Source organism: Hyperolius riggenbachi, chromosome 3 (assembly GCF_040937935.1).
Source record: "Hyperolius riggenbachi isolate aHypRig1 chromosome 3, aHypRig1.pri, whole genome shotgun sequence".
NCBI classification, from domain to species: Eukaryota; Metazoa; Chordata; class Amphibia; order Anura; family Hyperoliidae; genus Hyperolius; species Hyperolius riggenbachi.
In genome coordinates, this window is record NC_090648.1 from 51,429,343 (window position 1) to 51,446,154 (window position 16,812).

Sequence of the window (16,812 nt, forward strand, 5' to 3'; positions counted from 1 at the left end):
AACCCAGGAACCTAGACCTACAAACTTAGGATATCTAGAGCCGCAAACCCAGGAACCTAGACCTACAAACCCTGGATATCTATAGCCACAAACCCAGGAACCTAGACCTACAAACCCTGGATATCTAGAGCCATAAACCGAGGATATCTAGAGCCACAAACCCAGGATATCTGGAGCCACAAACCCTGGATATCTAGAGCTATACATCCACAATCCTACAGCTACAAATGCTGGATTCTAGAGCTAAGAATTTAGGATCCTAGAGCTACAAAACCAGAGTTGGAAACCAAGTATCTAGAGATGCGAGTGAAGCATGACAACCAATGAGCCACTGACTGTTCAGTATTGTGCAACAACCTAATACAATCACTAATCTACTGCTTGAGCTTCAGACATGAGACCACTTACCTTTCACACTAATGTAGGTCTCTGGTTCTGTGTTTGGAACAATATCATTTGGAGGAATAGTACTAATGACAACTACCTGGGCTCCGGAAGCTGCAAGAATGTAGAGGGAGAGAAGTCAATAGTTGTGACAAGAGGGTTCTATAAGCAGTAGATAATGTTAAGTCAGAGACAGGTGACTTTAAAGGGAACCTGAAGTGAGAAGCGTATGGAGGCTGCTATATTTATTTCCAGTGGCCTGATCTATTTGGCTGCAGTAGTGTCTGATTCACACACCTGAAACAAGCATGAGTTAATACAGTCAGAACTGACAGTAATGTCAGAAACACCTGATCTGCTGCATGCTTGTTCAGGGTCTATGGCTAAAAGTATTAGAGGCAGAGGATCAGCAGGATAGCTCGTCAACTGGTATTGCTTAAAAGGAAATAAATATGGCCACCTCCTTATCCCTATCACTTCAGTTGTCCTTTAAGACCATCAAATGATTGTTTTCATTGTTGTTATCCTGGATTTGGATGATCATAATCAGCTAATTACGATTACCAGAAATTTCACGTAAATTTTCACAATTACAGCCATACGTAATTACGATTTGGACATTAAATTGATTTTGCATAGTCCATTTGTGATTTTGCATAAATTTTGCGTAATTTCTCGCCGGCTGTAACGGTTAAAGCCCCCGTACATGCTATCGTCACCAAAATTGCAACATATATTAATATTGGGAACAAGTCAAAAATGCTTTCAAAAAGACCTTGTTTTTGTGAAAATCGATTTTTAAAAATTCAAAGGAAAATTGGTTTCTAAATTCAGAAGGATTACAGTTTAAAAACAATTTTTCTGTGCACTTTTAAAATCGATTTTCTCAAAAACTTCAAGGTCTTTTTGAAATATTATTTCCTTTGTCTTGTTCCCACTATTCTCCTTAACATGTAGCAATATGTAGCAATATTGGTGACGACAACATGTATGGGGGGGGGGGGGCTTTGCTATTAACCCTTAAAGTCAGCACAAAATGATGCAAAAATTACGCCAAATTACGGTTGCTAATTATGTTTACAAATGAAATTAATGACAAGGTTTCCCGAAATATCACATTAGGATTTTTACATCGTAATTTTGAGTTACAATGCAAAATGATGATTATGCGAAATTTATGCTCATCACTAATCTTAGTATGGAATATGTGCACCTTGTCATCCCTATTTTGCTCCCAACCTCCTTTCCCTAAGTGAGCTATTTTATTCTTACTTCTAGCACTAACCTTCATTCTCAACCCAACTCTAACTTTAACCTTCCTCTTTACCTACTGTATGTCTTACACAAAGTCCTTTTTTCGCATACCTATAAAACTGCCACCGCAAGATTTGGGCACAGGCTAAAGCCGTTAAATGGCTCACCCTGCTCCTGCACAAGTCTCGGCAGCGTTAATTACTATTCTCCCTCCAGGCCGCCATAGATAGTGGGGGAAAAACGTCATTTGTACTCCGTCTTTTAAGGGTACCGAAATCACTCACTGAGTGCTGCTATAGCTGTTATTCCTATTACGGCCTATGGTGGCGCCGGCTGCGCCCAAATCTCCTGCGCTGTTTTTACAGCGTTTGGTTTTTTTCTGGCTCGGTGTCCCCTCAGATAGCCTTAAAGAGGAACTCCAGTGAAAATAATGTAATAAAAAAGTGTTTCATTTTAGCAAAAATTATGTATAAATGATTTAGTCAGTGTTTGCTCATTGTAAAATCTTTCCTCTCCCTGATTTACATTCTGACATGTATCACATGGCGACATTTTTACTGTAGCTGCTGTGCTTGCATTTTTGGAAGTTGGAATTTCCCACAAGGCAACAAGGCTCCCACAGTGTGATGTTAGTACCTCAGTGCTGCGATGCGCTGACATCACACTGTGGGAGGGGTTTCACCACAATATCAATCATACAGCACCCCCTGATGATCCTTTTGAGAAAAGGAATAGATTACTCATGTAAAAGGGAGTATCAGCTACTGATTGGGATGAAGTTCAATTCTTGGTCACGGTTCCTCTTTAACAAAGTGGTTACCCCCCCCCCCCACCTCCTAAAAACATTGATGCTGATATAATAATAGACTATTATCAGAAAAATCCTTCCTAGGAGTGTTCCCAGGAAGGGTTTTTCTGATAAAAGCTTATTATTATATTGTTAAGAAACGTGGAAGAGCCGCCGCCATGAGTCAACGGGAGGCGGCTCTTTCCGCGCACGGCGTGGCAGAGCACGGGGAGGCAGCCGCCTCCACTCAGTCTGAGGCGGCTGTCCCCGTGCAGGGCATGGCGGAGCGCGGAAAAACCGCCGCATTGGACGCGGCGGTTATCGCCCATGGCCCCATTGCAGAGGCACCGCAGAGCGGTGCTGGTGTGGCTGGGACACATAGTCCCTCCAGGTTTAGAGTGACGCGCGCGCACACTCAGGCAGGGATTATATGACAGCCAGAAGTGAGTCAGCTGACCAGGCTAGTCAGCTGACGCTGGCTTCACCTTTCATTGGTCCAGCACTTGGGGAGGTGCAGGGCAGCCTTATGTGTATATATACTGCAGAATGTTCAGTTGCTGGTTGTCTGGCGTTGCGAACACAACGTGGGAGCACTCAGACCCTTAGTCAGATCCTTAAGTGTGCCGGGACCAGCTGGAGCTGTAATCCTACACTTAGCTAGATTCTGTTGATAGCTTAAAGTACTAGTTTGATTGTGATTTTCTGTTATGACCCTTTGCCTGCCTGACTATCCTCCTGAACTCTGATATTGTGCCTCGCCATTCTGATACTCTGTTGCCGAACCCTGGCTAGTCCTTAGACTCTGCTTCTGCCTCCTGATCTTGTACTTTGATATATCTGATACCCTGTTGCCGAACCCTGCCTGTACCTTAGACTCCGCCTCTGCCTTCTGAATCTGTACTTTATCTATCCGTGTGTTTAAGACCTGGCTTGTCCGACCTCGAGAACCAACCTTACTATTGGAGGCGGTTCCTCGTCCTGTTAGTGACACTTCCTCCAGAGTGTCACTTTCAGACTATCCTTCCTACTCTCAGCCTGACTCCTCCCGTCTTGGAGAGTTCAGGTCTTCGGAAGGAATTCGTGCAGTACTCCTTACTGCGTTGAGGCCTAGTCCTCTCAGTGTTACTGTTACACCAAACACTACACTCTACTCAGGTGAACAGAGGTTAGCTGGTATATCGGATTATCGGTGATACTGCAGATCACTTATAATCTGGTATATATCTGTATTCCCAGTGCTACTGCAGATCACCGGTAATCAGATCCTCTCTGTGCTTCACCAATCGTTACATATATCAACCACAATGCTGTCTTTTTTTCTTGAGGAGGGGGGGGGGGGGAGAGGGGGGTTGTTCACTTTGTTACGTCTGCTTGAATTACCTAATTTAGATATAAAATAAAGTATCTTATACACTTATTTAGCTGTGTAATTACTAACATTTTTGTAATTACAATTTTTTTTTCTAGAGTCATTTTTGTGTAAAACTCGAAATTACAATGTCGTGTTACCCATAATTTTGTAATTTCATGTAATTTTCATGTTTTACAAGAAACTACAAAATTACAGGGAACACGAAATTAAACACGCAATTACAATTTAACACAAACTTATGACATAAAATTACAAATTACGAAATTTATGAATTATGACTTTCCTGATAATTACAAATTACAATTTTGTGTCGTAACTGCAAATTTGGTGTTGCAACGAAAAATGTTCTAAGCAGTCCAATGAGGCTGGCACCACCAATAGTATAAATGCTCTTTTAAAAGGTTTTGTTTAAAAGGAAATAAATGGCTTTATGGCTTGAAAAAAAAGGTGTCAAACTTGGCCATTTTATTTTGACTATATGTCATTTAATGATCTTCAAATATAGAACATTTTTAACTATTGGTGGTGCCAGCCTCATTGGACTGCTGGTGGTCACTGGTACTGTGACCTTGGGATTGGGCACACCGAAGTCCTGTTTACATGGGTGCTCCTCCACCTTTACATTTGCTGAACTTATTCTTTAAAAATACATTTAACTATTATCATTAGACATAACATAGTCCAAAGTTAGTGTTGGAGTTCCAATTCGGCAATACTGTGCGTGTTTAATACTGTACGTGGTTCGGGATCGGGAAACCGAACACGCACATTCAACACCAGTTAAAGAACCTGTCCTGCTGTTCCATGCTGAATGCGTGTATTCAGGTTCTGAAGCAGATATTACCGAATTTGAAAATCAACACTACCGGAAAGTCCTTCTTGTCCCAAGCCACACCAGAAATACAGCTTTAGAGACAAAGCTGTGGAGTGTAGTAGTTAGAGTAAGTAACACAGGAGGGGACATTGGTCTATCAGAACTCACCATCTGCCGATCGTAGTGGGTCCAAGATGACACTTTGGATTCTTTTCATGATTCTCATGCCTTCGGGCTGGGAAGAAAATTATATAGAATAAATGGGGATGATTAAAGGAAGAGTTAATTGAGGAAAAAAGTTATAATTCAAGTGTTTTGTAGGTGTTTGTCTTTTCCCACTCCAGCTAACCTGAACAAGGTGAACGGATCTTAAATGAGAGCAAAAGTCCTGACCCAAGCTGTTGTCACTAGGGACAGTCAATTTACATCCTGCATTGAATTGCATACAATTCACATACAGTTTGCATCAAATCCAAATTATTAACATCTTGACCATTCCAAGCTGCCACTTCAAATTACAAATCAGGTTCACAACGGTTTTTATTCACATCTGACTACCTGCAACCACTAGTCTGGGAGGACACCTCTGACTACACATCATGGTATCTATACTAGTAGGGCACCTATACTGGGAGCTATCTAACACTGGGGGGGGGGGGCTATCTAATACTGGAGGTACCTTTGACTACCAAATACTAGAGGGTCACCTCTGGCTTTCTCATATTGTGGGTGCACCTCTGGCTACCTAATACTAAGAGCACCTCTGGCTACTTAACACTGGGCGGCACCTCTGACTACCTCATACTATGGGGCACCTTTGGCTACCTAATGCCTGAGGGCATCTCTGCTTAGAAACAACTGCTACCTCACACTTTTTTGGACTGTGTGTGTTTGCCGTAAAAAAAAATGTTTGCTCTGCAGCAAAGTGTAATAGAATTAGTAACATGCGAGTTAGGAAGTTGTGAGAGATGACATTTTCTGGCCTAGTTTTGCACTGTACCAGTGACTGGTATTGGAGACAGATTTCCGATGGACTTACCACGACCTTCAGCAGCTTGACCACTCCATCGGTCATGAAGAGTTCTTTGACTGTAGCTTTGACTTCAATCTTTAAGTCATCAACCTCTAAAGGAACAATGATAAATGGCAGAACAACGATTCCACCAGGTGCTATTGTTACCCTCTGACGGAAATTAGCATCTCGGGTTGCCGCGCTACACATCTTCTCATTGTAGTATAGATCTACCAGAACCTACGGAAGGAGACAGTCCAAACTGTTTAAAGCATAAGAGGGGACATCATCATGAGGACATATAGAACACTTTAGGTTGAACCCTGAAAATTACTCGATGTCAAAGACCAGTACTACAGCCATTTGGCTTTCCCATAGTTTTTGTTAAAGAGTAACTGCTGCACAGTACTACGGCACAGGTGCAGAACGCTCCCGACGTGCAATGGGGGGGGGGGGGGGGGGGGTGCGTGCTTGGTTGAGCCACACATGCGCAGAAGAGCGCAGCCTGACAAATTGCCGGAGGAAATATCAGCAGAACTGAGGGAGCAACCCCATGCACCTCATGGGGCTGGAGGAAGCCCCAGGTAAGAATAAATACAGCATAGGCATTCATCTCAGGATCTCTTTTTATAGTTGAGGGTAGGGGAATAATAAGTAAGGTCATGATATAAGTTGTGTGAATTAAACCATTTGAACCTTATAAAGCCAAAGAGGATCCTTCTTCAGAAGTGAACCTAAAGTTAGCCAAGAACAGGTTATTAAGGTGGCTAAACAGCTATCGACTTGGTGGCCGCTAGTCGACTATCCGACTCAATAGTTATTATCAAATCGGATGAAAATCTGTGCCAATTTCGAGCCAAGTATGTCGATCAGACATGCTGCAAGATGTCGGGCTGCAATGAAACCCCCGACGCTGTCTCCCCTAATGTCAAATATGCCACCCCAGTGCCCGTTGCATGTGGGGTGCATGTATAGATTGAGGACGAAGCCAGGAGCCAGCGGTGGATACGAACAGATAAAGTATAGTGCACCGGGCCCTGGGAGGTGGGGGGGGGGGGGTTGGGGGGGTTGGAACATTTGACATTGGGGGAGTGGGTCAGCGAGGTGGCGGATGCGACATCACATGGTCGATTCCTGATCAATTTCATCATAAAATTGATCGGGAATCTGCTTGTGGTGTGTGAGCGTCTGACAGATCTCTCTTGAATCAGATTTGATCAAAGAGAGGTTTGTCTCGTGGTCAAATCTGCCCATCATCTTTAGATGTATGGCTACCTTTATAGTTGTCTACCCTGAAAATAAATTCATTAGCGATCAAAGCACCAACTTGCACCAACAGATCTCAATCAATAAGCTATCCTCTGCTAGTACTGTATTGCCTAATGACTCTATAAGTGTGCCCATACATTATTTGCAGGAATTTTTTCGCACCAGAAAAGAATGAATAACGCAACATGGCCACCTGATCAACTGGAACAATTTCTGGCTGAAATTGTTTGAAAGTATTGATTGGGAATACTGAAAAATCTCAGTAGCAAGCGCTCGATGATGTGCGCAGCCCAACAGCCGACGATGCCCCCGCAAGTGTACATGCCACCCCTCTTCCCGCCCCTGTGCAGTGTTGAAGACTTACTAGCCATGCTGTGGCAAATCCTGGCCTCCCTTCAGTGTCCAGCATCAATACATGCCCCGGTATCATTTGGTGCAGCAGGCACTCGCAGTGACGCTGAGTGATCGGAGGAGGCCAGGATTTCTGTAAGCCTTCAAAACTGCACAAGGGTGGGGGGGTTTGGTATTGGAAATCGGTGTACAGTGTACGGGTAGGCAATCACTCAATGTGCCTCCAGATTGACCAGCAGCATTGAGTGAAAATGTTGATGTTAATGTTTTCACACTCATTTGTTAAATTTGACTTTTGGGCGAAAATACCATCAAAAATCATTTTGTGATAAGTTTGTGTTGATATTTTGAGTGTTTGCACTAAAATAATGATTTTCACTGAAAAATAACATTTTTGAGTTTTAGCGAATTTTCGCCATATTGTGAAAATACAATGGGCTTGATTCACAAAGGCATGCTAACCTAGTTAGCACGCCTAACAGCTTTGGACGTGCAAACTAGGGTGCTAAGTAGTTTGCACGTTTGCACGTCTAAAGCTGTTACAGATTGCACGCAAAGTTTAGCACTGCGCGGTGCAATGTTGCACGGTGTGTGCGAAACATCGCACGTGAAACATTGCACTGTTCGCGTGCTAAGTACGCTTAGCACGCGAATGGTGCAACGCTTCGCGCACACAGCGCATCGCTAAACTTTGCATGTATTAGCGCGCGAAGCAGCCGTTTTCGCGTCCTAAGTGCTTTTTCACTGGCGTGCTAACACTTAGCACCCTTTAGTGAATCAAGGCCAATGTATTTTCACAAGAATGTTCACAAAATCGAAAATGCCATTTTCGATGAGAAAATCACTTTGGTGAAAATCTGCGAGCGACACTATTGCCAGTTAGATAGATCCCTATCTTATGTGTGGCCACCTTCAGGATGTTGATAGCGTTCTCGTTCTATGTTGACAAACTGCATCAAAGCAAATTGAAGTTTTTTAATTAGGGTTTTGAGAGTCAACTGATCACTGGCGCATCAGTAAACGAATGTTGCCAAGAATCGATCCTCTGCATGACCACTGTAAATGAACACCTTCAATGGTTTTCTTCTTTCACATTCCTTCAGAAGCCCCCAACTGGCCAATAGTTAGTGACAAGACGAAATTTTGTATTTTTCGTAATTACGACACTAAATTTGCAATTACAAAATGAAATTGTAATTTGTAATTAACAAAAAATTGGTCATTCGTAATTTCAGTATTCTTCATTTTATCATAATTTTATGTTAAATCGTAATTTTCTGTTTAATTTCGTGTTACTCGTAATTTACATGAAATTACAAAATGATAGGTAACACAAAATTTGTAATTGTGTGTTTTACATGAAAATTTGTCCTGAAAAATACTCATAATTTAAAAAATGTTTACAACTCTGAAAGTTTCGCCATGAAAACACTTGTAATTGCGAAAATGTATTTTGTGTTATTTGTAATTTCTTAATTTCTTGTAAAACAAGAAAATTACATTAAATTACAAAATTACACGTAACGCAAAATTGTAATTTTGTGTTTTACATAACAATTTGTCCTGAAAAATACTCACAGTTTGGAAATTTTGTGCGATTCTGAACACGTAACCGTGAAAACAATTGTGATTATGAAAATGTGTGTATGATTGAAATTATGTGAAATTCCACGCAATTTTTTGTGATGACATTTTTTCCATTACGATCATAATCGTAATTGCCAAAATTACACTAAATTAGCACATTACGATCATCACTACTTATAGTAGCAACGGTAAACCGTTATGCCCTTTCAATACCAGTACCTCAATTTCTTCTTCTACGTAACTGTAAAGAACGGCTCGGATCTCCACCTGCTCATTGCGCACAACAGAAAATGGGAGACGTAGATCGATGAAGAAATGTTTCTTCACTAACAATTCAAAGGGTTTAGCAACACAAATACCTGCAGATAGAAGATTAGGTTTAAACGGGATGGACTTTACTAAAAAAAATGTTATGTTTACGTAATCATTTTATTCTCCAACCAGTTTCCAACCTGGTGATCACAGGTGCGTATCCCCCTCCTCCTAAAGATGACCAACCACAACAGATCAGAATAAAACTTCCTTCTAGGGTTGCTCATAAACTACGCCAGTGAGAATCTACGCGCCGTAGTCCGCAACTACGCATTGTAGTTCATAGACGAAGCTTAAAAACATTGCGTACGTATTTCCGCGTAGTCGTAATACCGCCATTCGAAGCTTCACCCGCTACGCGTAGTTGACGTATGTATTGCGAAGTCAACTACGCGTGCGGTAACTGCGTCTATAGGGATCATTGCGCATGCCCAGAAATAGTATTGCCATTCTATACGTATACAATTCCGCATTGGAAGTTGGAATGTACGCATATATTAGTTCACCCAAATGCATATTTAGTGGATTATTGCGGAAATTTTTCCGCATAAGGGCATAAGCGTCCGCATACACTACACTTCGCACTACGCGAAGCTACCGTATTTTAACGCGTAGTCTACGAAATGCAAACATAGCGAAGTTTCTGATTTAGAAACCGTAGTTTGCGAAGAACTACGCGTAGTTCCAGCGTAGTGAAGTTGGCTGACTACGACCATCCCTACTTCCTTCATCACTTTGTGAAAAAATAAAGACTACTACTGCAACCAACTTCAATGTGGGAGTGGGAGTTCCCAACCTTGGCTGCCAGTCTGCCACCAGCCCAGGGGCAGATTTTCCATAAGGCACTGTAGGCTTGTGCCTCCTGATTGCCTCTCTTCCTTTTACCCTATGCAGAGTCCTGAGCATGGTGTAAATGAGATGTTACTCACCCGGCTCTTGGCATTCCACTGACGAGATCTCTTTTCAGTGGGGTCCACCTCTAGCTACCTAATACTTTGGGACACCTTTAGCTACTTAATACTAACTGCTAAGGGTACTTCTGGCTACCTAATACTAAGGGGCACCTGTAGCTACCTACACCAGGCAGGGGAAGTAAGTAAGAAGTGAGAGCTGGGCCAGCCAGCACACTTGCGGTGCAGTTTGGTGGGGGTTGTAGGTTTGTGGAGGGGGAAGTCTAGGGTGCAAGGGCATCTGTGCCTATAGGCTCTTGTGATGTAAATATCGGCCTGCACCAGCCCTATCGCTCTCAGGAAGATTGAGACCACTGTTCTCTCTGCGAGACTTGTAGTTTGTTTTTCTTTTAGCTTTCTTAAAGAACACCTAACCCCAGGCAGATCTACCGAACGTAAGCGCAGAGGTTTGTTCATGATTTATCCTCTATGTGTTGTCCTTTCCTTTCCTCGTTCCCCCCAGGTCCCATAATCACCCCTTGTAAAATTCAACTTTTAGGAAAAGTCAGGCTTGCTGCAATGTTCCCGCCCATCCACAAATGGGCGGGAAAATGAGAAATAATATAGGATGGAGGGATTTAGTTCCCAAAGAGGCACTGTCTCTCTGAAAAAGGGACAGTCGGGAACTATACACATGCATACTGGAATGTGAAAGAGGTCTTTGTACTTTTTCCAAATACCTGAAGAATCTGAGAGGCTGATTGCCTGGAATGACCAAGTTGTGATGGAATCCTTCAAATGGGCGGTGAAGGTTTTTGATGCAAACCTGTAAGAGGGGGAAGGGAGGACTTTGTTTAGTGAAAAATGAACAGAACATTTTCATCTTGTAATGATTCTGTCTAATCAAAAAATGTTGTTAAACAGATCGTAAATTGCATCAGTATTATGTCCCCTCTTTATATATAATAGCATTAAACAGTGCATCCGGTAATATCCAATAAAACATAGCTTTTAGTGCATCAGATATGGACAGGCATTTAAAACCCAACAATACATCACGGTACTGTCATTGAACGCATCCTGACATGGCTAAGCATGACTTCTGAGATCTACCAGGCTGCCCAGCGGGGGATCAGAGAGGTCGAGGGAGAGGGCGAGGGAGTGATCAGCCACAAAGGGGTTGGTGGAAGCTCCAGGTATGTATAAAAATGTTTTTTCTCCCCATCTCCGGTTTCCTTTAAACAGAGAGACCGGGGGCCCAATGGTGCAGTAATTGATTAATTAAGGAAAAGTACAATCAGTATGTTTTACACTCTGCAAGCACCGTTTAGGGCTTTGGGAAATTAACTGTTCCTGCTCGGTTCTGCAGGTCGGTTCAAAAATCTGGATGGTCGCTCTGTGGAATCTTCAAAGTTTCAAAATCTAAAAAAGCTAGCTATTACCTCCTGTGGAGGTCTAAACTATATTATAGTAACAGGCTGGAGGTGCCCAGTATATACAAAAGCCTTTTCTAGGATGTCTATGTCATAGACATCGTATAGATATAGACACTTGAAGGTTTTCATATATACTGGGCGCCTATAATCTTGTAGAGCAGGGCTGCCCAATAGGTCGATCGCAATCTACCGGTAGATCGCAACCGCCTTCTCAGTAGAACGCGGCCTCTCGGCCGCATCTCATTAAATGTTGCGGCCAGCAGCTCATTATGTTTAGCTGCCGGACGCTGGCCAATAAGGGAAGGAGGGGCAGCGCGGCCGCTACGTCATGGCCGGGGGCGGCGGCAGGCAGCCTGCAACGTGCGTGCTTGTAACATGCCCGGCGCTGCCCCCAGCCATGACGTAGCGGCCGCGCCGCCTCTCTCCTCGCCGCCTCTTCTCCCCTGCATCCTTATTGGCCAGCGGCCTTCCTGCCAGTCCCAGAGCGTTCCAGGAGTCCAGAGGACCTGGCTAACCTACGCTGCAGGTACATATACCTGGCTAACCTACACTGAGGGCCCATATACCTGGCTAACCTACACTGAGGGCCCATATACCTGGCTAACCGACACTGAGGGCCCATATACCTGGCTGACCTATACTGAGGGCCCATATACCTGGCTGACCTACACTGAGGGCCCATATACCTGGCTAACCTACACTGAGGGCCCATATTTCTGGCTAACCTACACTGAGGGCCCATATACACCTGGCTAACCTACACTGAGGACCCATATACCTGACAAACCTACACTGGGGCCTGGTGCACACCAAAAACCGCTAGCAGATTCGCAAAATGCTAGCAGATTTTGAAACGCTTTTTCTTCTTTTTCTGTAGCGTTTCAGCTAGCATTTTACGGTTTTGGTAAGCGTTTTTGGTGTAGTAGATTTCATGTATTGTTACAGTAAAGGTGTTACTGAACAGCTACTGTAACAAAAAACGCATTGAGGCAGAAACGCTTCCGCAATCCAAAATCTGCAGCAGCCCGGGAGTATGCGTTTCTGCAAAACGCCTCCCGCTCTGGTGTGCACCAGCCCATTGAAATACATTACCCAAGCGGATCGCAAACCGCAGCCGAAATGCTCTGGTGTGCACTAGGCCTGAGGGCCCATATACCTGGCTAACCTATACTGAGGGCCCATACACCTGGCTAACCTATACTGAGGGCCCATATACCTGGCTAACCTATACTGAGGGCCCATATACCTGGCTAACCTACACTGATGGCCCATATACCTGGCTAACCTATACTGATGGCCCATATACCTGGCTAACCTATACTGAGGGCCCATATACTGTACCTGGCTAACCTATACTGAGGGCCCATATACCTGGCTAACCTATACTGAGGGCCCATATACCTGGCTAACCTACACTGAGGGCCCATATACCTGGCTAACCTACACTGAGGGCTTATATACCTGGCTAACCTATACTGAGGGCCCATATACCTGGCTAACCTATACTGAGGGCCCATATACTGTACCTGGCTAACCTATACTGAGGGCATGTAACCTATGCTGCAGGCACATATACCTGGCTAACCTATACTGAGGGCCCATATACCTGGCTAACCTATACTGAGGGCCCATATACCTGGCTAACCTATACTGAGGGCCCATATACCTGGCTAGCCTACACTGAGGGCCCATATACCTGGCTAACCTATACTGAGGGCCCATATACCTGGCTAACCTATACTGAGGGCCCATATACCTGGCTAACCTATACTGAGGGCCCATATACCTGGCTAACCTATACTGAGGGCCCATATACCTGGCTAACCTATACTGAGGGCCCATATACCTGGCTAACCTATGCTGCAGGCACATATACCTGGCTAACCTATACTGAGGGCCCATATACCTGGCTAGCCTACACTGAGGGCCCATATACCTGGCTAACCTATACTGAGGGCCCATATACCTGGCTAACCTATACTGAGGGCCCATATACCTGGCTAACCTATACTGAGGGCCCATATACCTGGCTAACCTATACTGAGGGCCCATATACCTGGCTAACCTATACTGAGGGCCCATATACCTGGCTAACCTATGCTGCAGGCACATATACCTGGCTAACCTATACTGAGGGCCCATATACCTGGCTAACCTATACTGAGGGCCAATATACCTGGCTAACCTATACTGAGGGCATGTAACCTATGCTGCAGGTACATATACCTGGCTAACCTATGCGGGGCGGGCGGGGGGCGTGATTAGCATTTAAAACGTTGGTAGATCTCCTGGCCTCGGCACATTTTAAAGTAGCTCGCGAGCCGAAAAAGTGTGGGCACCCCTGTTGTAGAGTATAATAGCCATTCCTATATTCCTCTCTGCTGCCATCTAGAGGCAAAACCCGTCACTACATCGATATACCCATTCGCATCAGCTTTGTCGGGCAGCTTTTCAATCTTCCACATCCAGCTCTCAGGAAACACACTTCGCGATTGGAAGTCACCCATGGATATGTAATCATCTTCACTTGTCTTAAAGGCTTCTGAGGCATCTACGATTGATGAACCTGGACGGACTGAAAAGACAGAGGCGGAATATCAGAATGTAAGAAAAGCAGATTGTTAAAGTAGTTTGGCCACCCTTATACTACTGTAAGCCGACTCTGAGACTATAGGTTGTACTGTGGCTTCTAATAGCAAACTGGCTCCAGTAAATAAAGTACATTACGTAGAAGCTGTATTACTTACAAACTGAGGGTCTTCCACGCTGTGGCTTCTTTCTGCGGATCGTCTGCGGCTCAAATACGAACTTGCAGCACTCCAGGAAGACTCCTGCGCACTCTCCTTGTTGTAGGACGTACTCAAACCTCTGCTGGCAAGTGTAGCCCATGGGGTTCTCCTTCATCCCGTCCTCACAGCACTTGCGTAGATTGGGGTCCTTATACTCTTGTGCTGCATTTACAAGTAAGAATAAACACCAAGGAGTTATTGAGTATTATAAGTTGTCAAACCATAGTCGTACTACACAAGTATTTAAAGGGATCATAGCAGCTCCTGGATTCAAATAGCTGAAAGAGCTGCCATGTTTGAGAAGTTATCGACTCCCCCCTCCCCTCCCTTTTCACTGCCATTATCTCCAGGGTTAGTGTGAAGTTCATCAAGTGTGACTTATCTTATCTCTTTCAAGCACAGTCTTCCACCTCCTCCACCCTAATGCTGAATGGATTTGTTTGATTTTAGCTCCTGGGCAATTAAGTCTAATTAGAAGAGTCCTCATCTACCTTCCATTTCCTTTGGCTTGTGTCTGCTTGTGGACAGAGGAAGTAGAAAAATACTGTCTGTAATTAATCCTTAAATGTAAAAAGATGAGGTAAAATGAAAGGTATTTAGTAATGAGCCACATTGTTAGTCTGTGTTTTTAATAGGGCCTTGATGCCCTGGGTGCTAAAAATGGTGCTCGGTTACATTTTTTGAACCACATTTTGAACTGAATTGATTTTTTTTTTTACAAGGCGGACTGCATGGGTAAAAACACTCTTATTTATAACTGTCATACATACTTACTCTCCACCTCCTGTCTCTCGGTTTAATTGTCGTGTTCTGTGCATGTGCATCCCTTTTCGTGTACTAATGCCCTTGATTGCCATGTTTGTGCATTACTATGGCTGGGTTGGCATGTACATTTGTACACACTGGAGAATGCCACTCCCCATGCATGCCTTAAAGTGGGCTCAAACTCTGACATAACATTCTATAAAAATGTGTTTTCCTACTTAAAGCCAATGGGTACTAGTTTAAAAATAAAAAAGTCAGATACTCACCTAAGGAGAGGGAAGGCTCGGTCCTAATGAGCCTTCCCTCTCCTCTCCCGGTGCCCTCGGTGCTGCGCTGGCTCCTCCGTTCGCGTCCGCCGCCGCAGGGGCTTCGGAGGTCTTCGGGAGCACTCGGGCTTCCGAAGACGGGCCGCTCCATACTACGCACGTGCGAGTGCATCATAGAGGGCGCTCGCGCATGCGTAGTAAGGAGCGGCCCGTCTTCGGGAGCCCGAGTGCTCCCGAAGGCTTCCGAAAGCACCCTTCGGCATGCGGAAGTGGCAGTATTTGACCGAACTGTTCGAATACTGCCACGGGGATCCTGCGCGGGACCGGGCACCGGGAGAGGAGAGGGAAGGCTCATTAGGACCGAGCCTTCCCTCTCCTTAGGTGAGTATCCGACTTTTTTATTTTTAAATTGGTAAACACTCACTTTAATATAACTGTAAAAGTTATATTTGCTTTTGTGCGCAAGTAATATTGTCTGTCTACAAATTACAAATTCCCAAAGTACAGTTTATCTGCTCTGAATGCTGCCATTGCATTTTATTGCATAGCTGCTGTGGTTATATATTAAAATCCATCTGGTGATCACTTCTCAGCTCTTCTGCTTCTCAGCTCAGTGCAGCTCAGTTTCGGCAGTTTTTCTAATGTTTACTAAATGCATATGAGAAAGGAATGTGAACAAAAGATAAGGTTATCGCCTCTTCAGATGCAGCCAGAAGCTGCCCAATGGAGGAAGGCGCTTTTCACTAAAGAGACAAAGTGCTGTGTTTAACTGTTTGAATGCTGTTTTGCTACAATTTTTTCTCAGAGCAAAGAGGAAATGTTGTTTCATACCACTTTAAAGACTTATCAGGGCATATAAGGGCATCAAGATACTGATCTGTGCACATAAAAGCTGTGGAGAAACATATTGCTGCTGATCTGTCAGTTCATGGGCACATTAGACAAGACATAATAACATTTATATAGCGCTTTTCTCCTGGCAGACTTAAAGCGCTTGAGCTGCAGCCACTAGGGTGCACTGAGTAGGGAGTAGCAGTGTTAGAGAGTCTAGCCCGAGGCTATCCTCTGAGCCTTTCCAGTTCTGACTTAAAGAGCAACTCCAGTGAAAATAACATAATGAAAAAGTGCTTAATTTTTACAATAATTATCTATAAATGTTTTAGTCAGTGTTTGCCCATTGTGAAATCTTTCCTCTCCCTGACATCACACGGTGGGAGGGGTTTCAACACAACATCAGCCATACAGACTAGTGAGGTAAATGATGGACTTGTGCAGTATATACCACAATTAATGTCAATTTACAAAGATTAGACCAGGCTAAAAATATTCAGTATTTAAAGAGAACCTGTACTGAGTAAAAATATTTAAAATAAACACGAGGTAACTTCAAATGAACATTACATAGTTACCTTGCCATCAGTTCCTCTCAGAAGCTCACCATTTTCTTCTGACAATTATCCCTTCCAGTTCTGACAATATTTTGTCAGAACTGAAATATATCAGTTGCTGTCAGTTATATATCAG

At 43.8% G+C, this 16,812-nt stretch overlaps 1 protein-coding gene across 1 annotated transcript in view; it reads right to left on the bottom strand.

Annotated features, from left to right (window-relative positions):
- The window catches only part of LOC137562603 (complement C3-like), a 168,623-nt gene that overhangs the window by 82,288 nt on the left and 69,523 nt on the right, over positions 1–16,812 (bottom strand). Inside the window, exons 17-23 of the mRNA XM_068274107.1 lie at positions 14,216–14,419; positions 13,890–14,043; positions 10,773–10,858; positions 9,050–9,189; positions 5,651–5,863; positions 4,780–4,846; positions 409–498 (exon numbers count right to left, since the gene is read on the bottom strand). Of these exons, the coding sequence (XP_068130208.1) occupies positions 409–498; positions 4,780–4,846; positions 5,651–5,863; positions 9,050–9,189; positions 10,773–10,858; positions 13,890–14,043; positions 14,216–14,419 (954 nt within the window). The remainder of the gene's footprint in view (positions 1–408; positions 499–4,779; positions 4,847–5,650; positions 5,864–9,049; positions 9,190–10,772; positions 10,859–13,889; positions 14,044–14,215; positions 14,420–16,812) is intronic.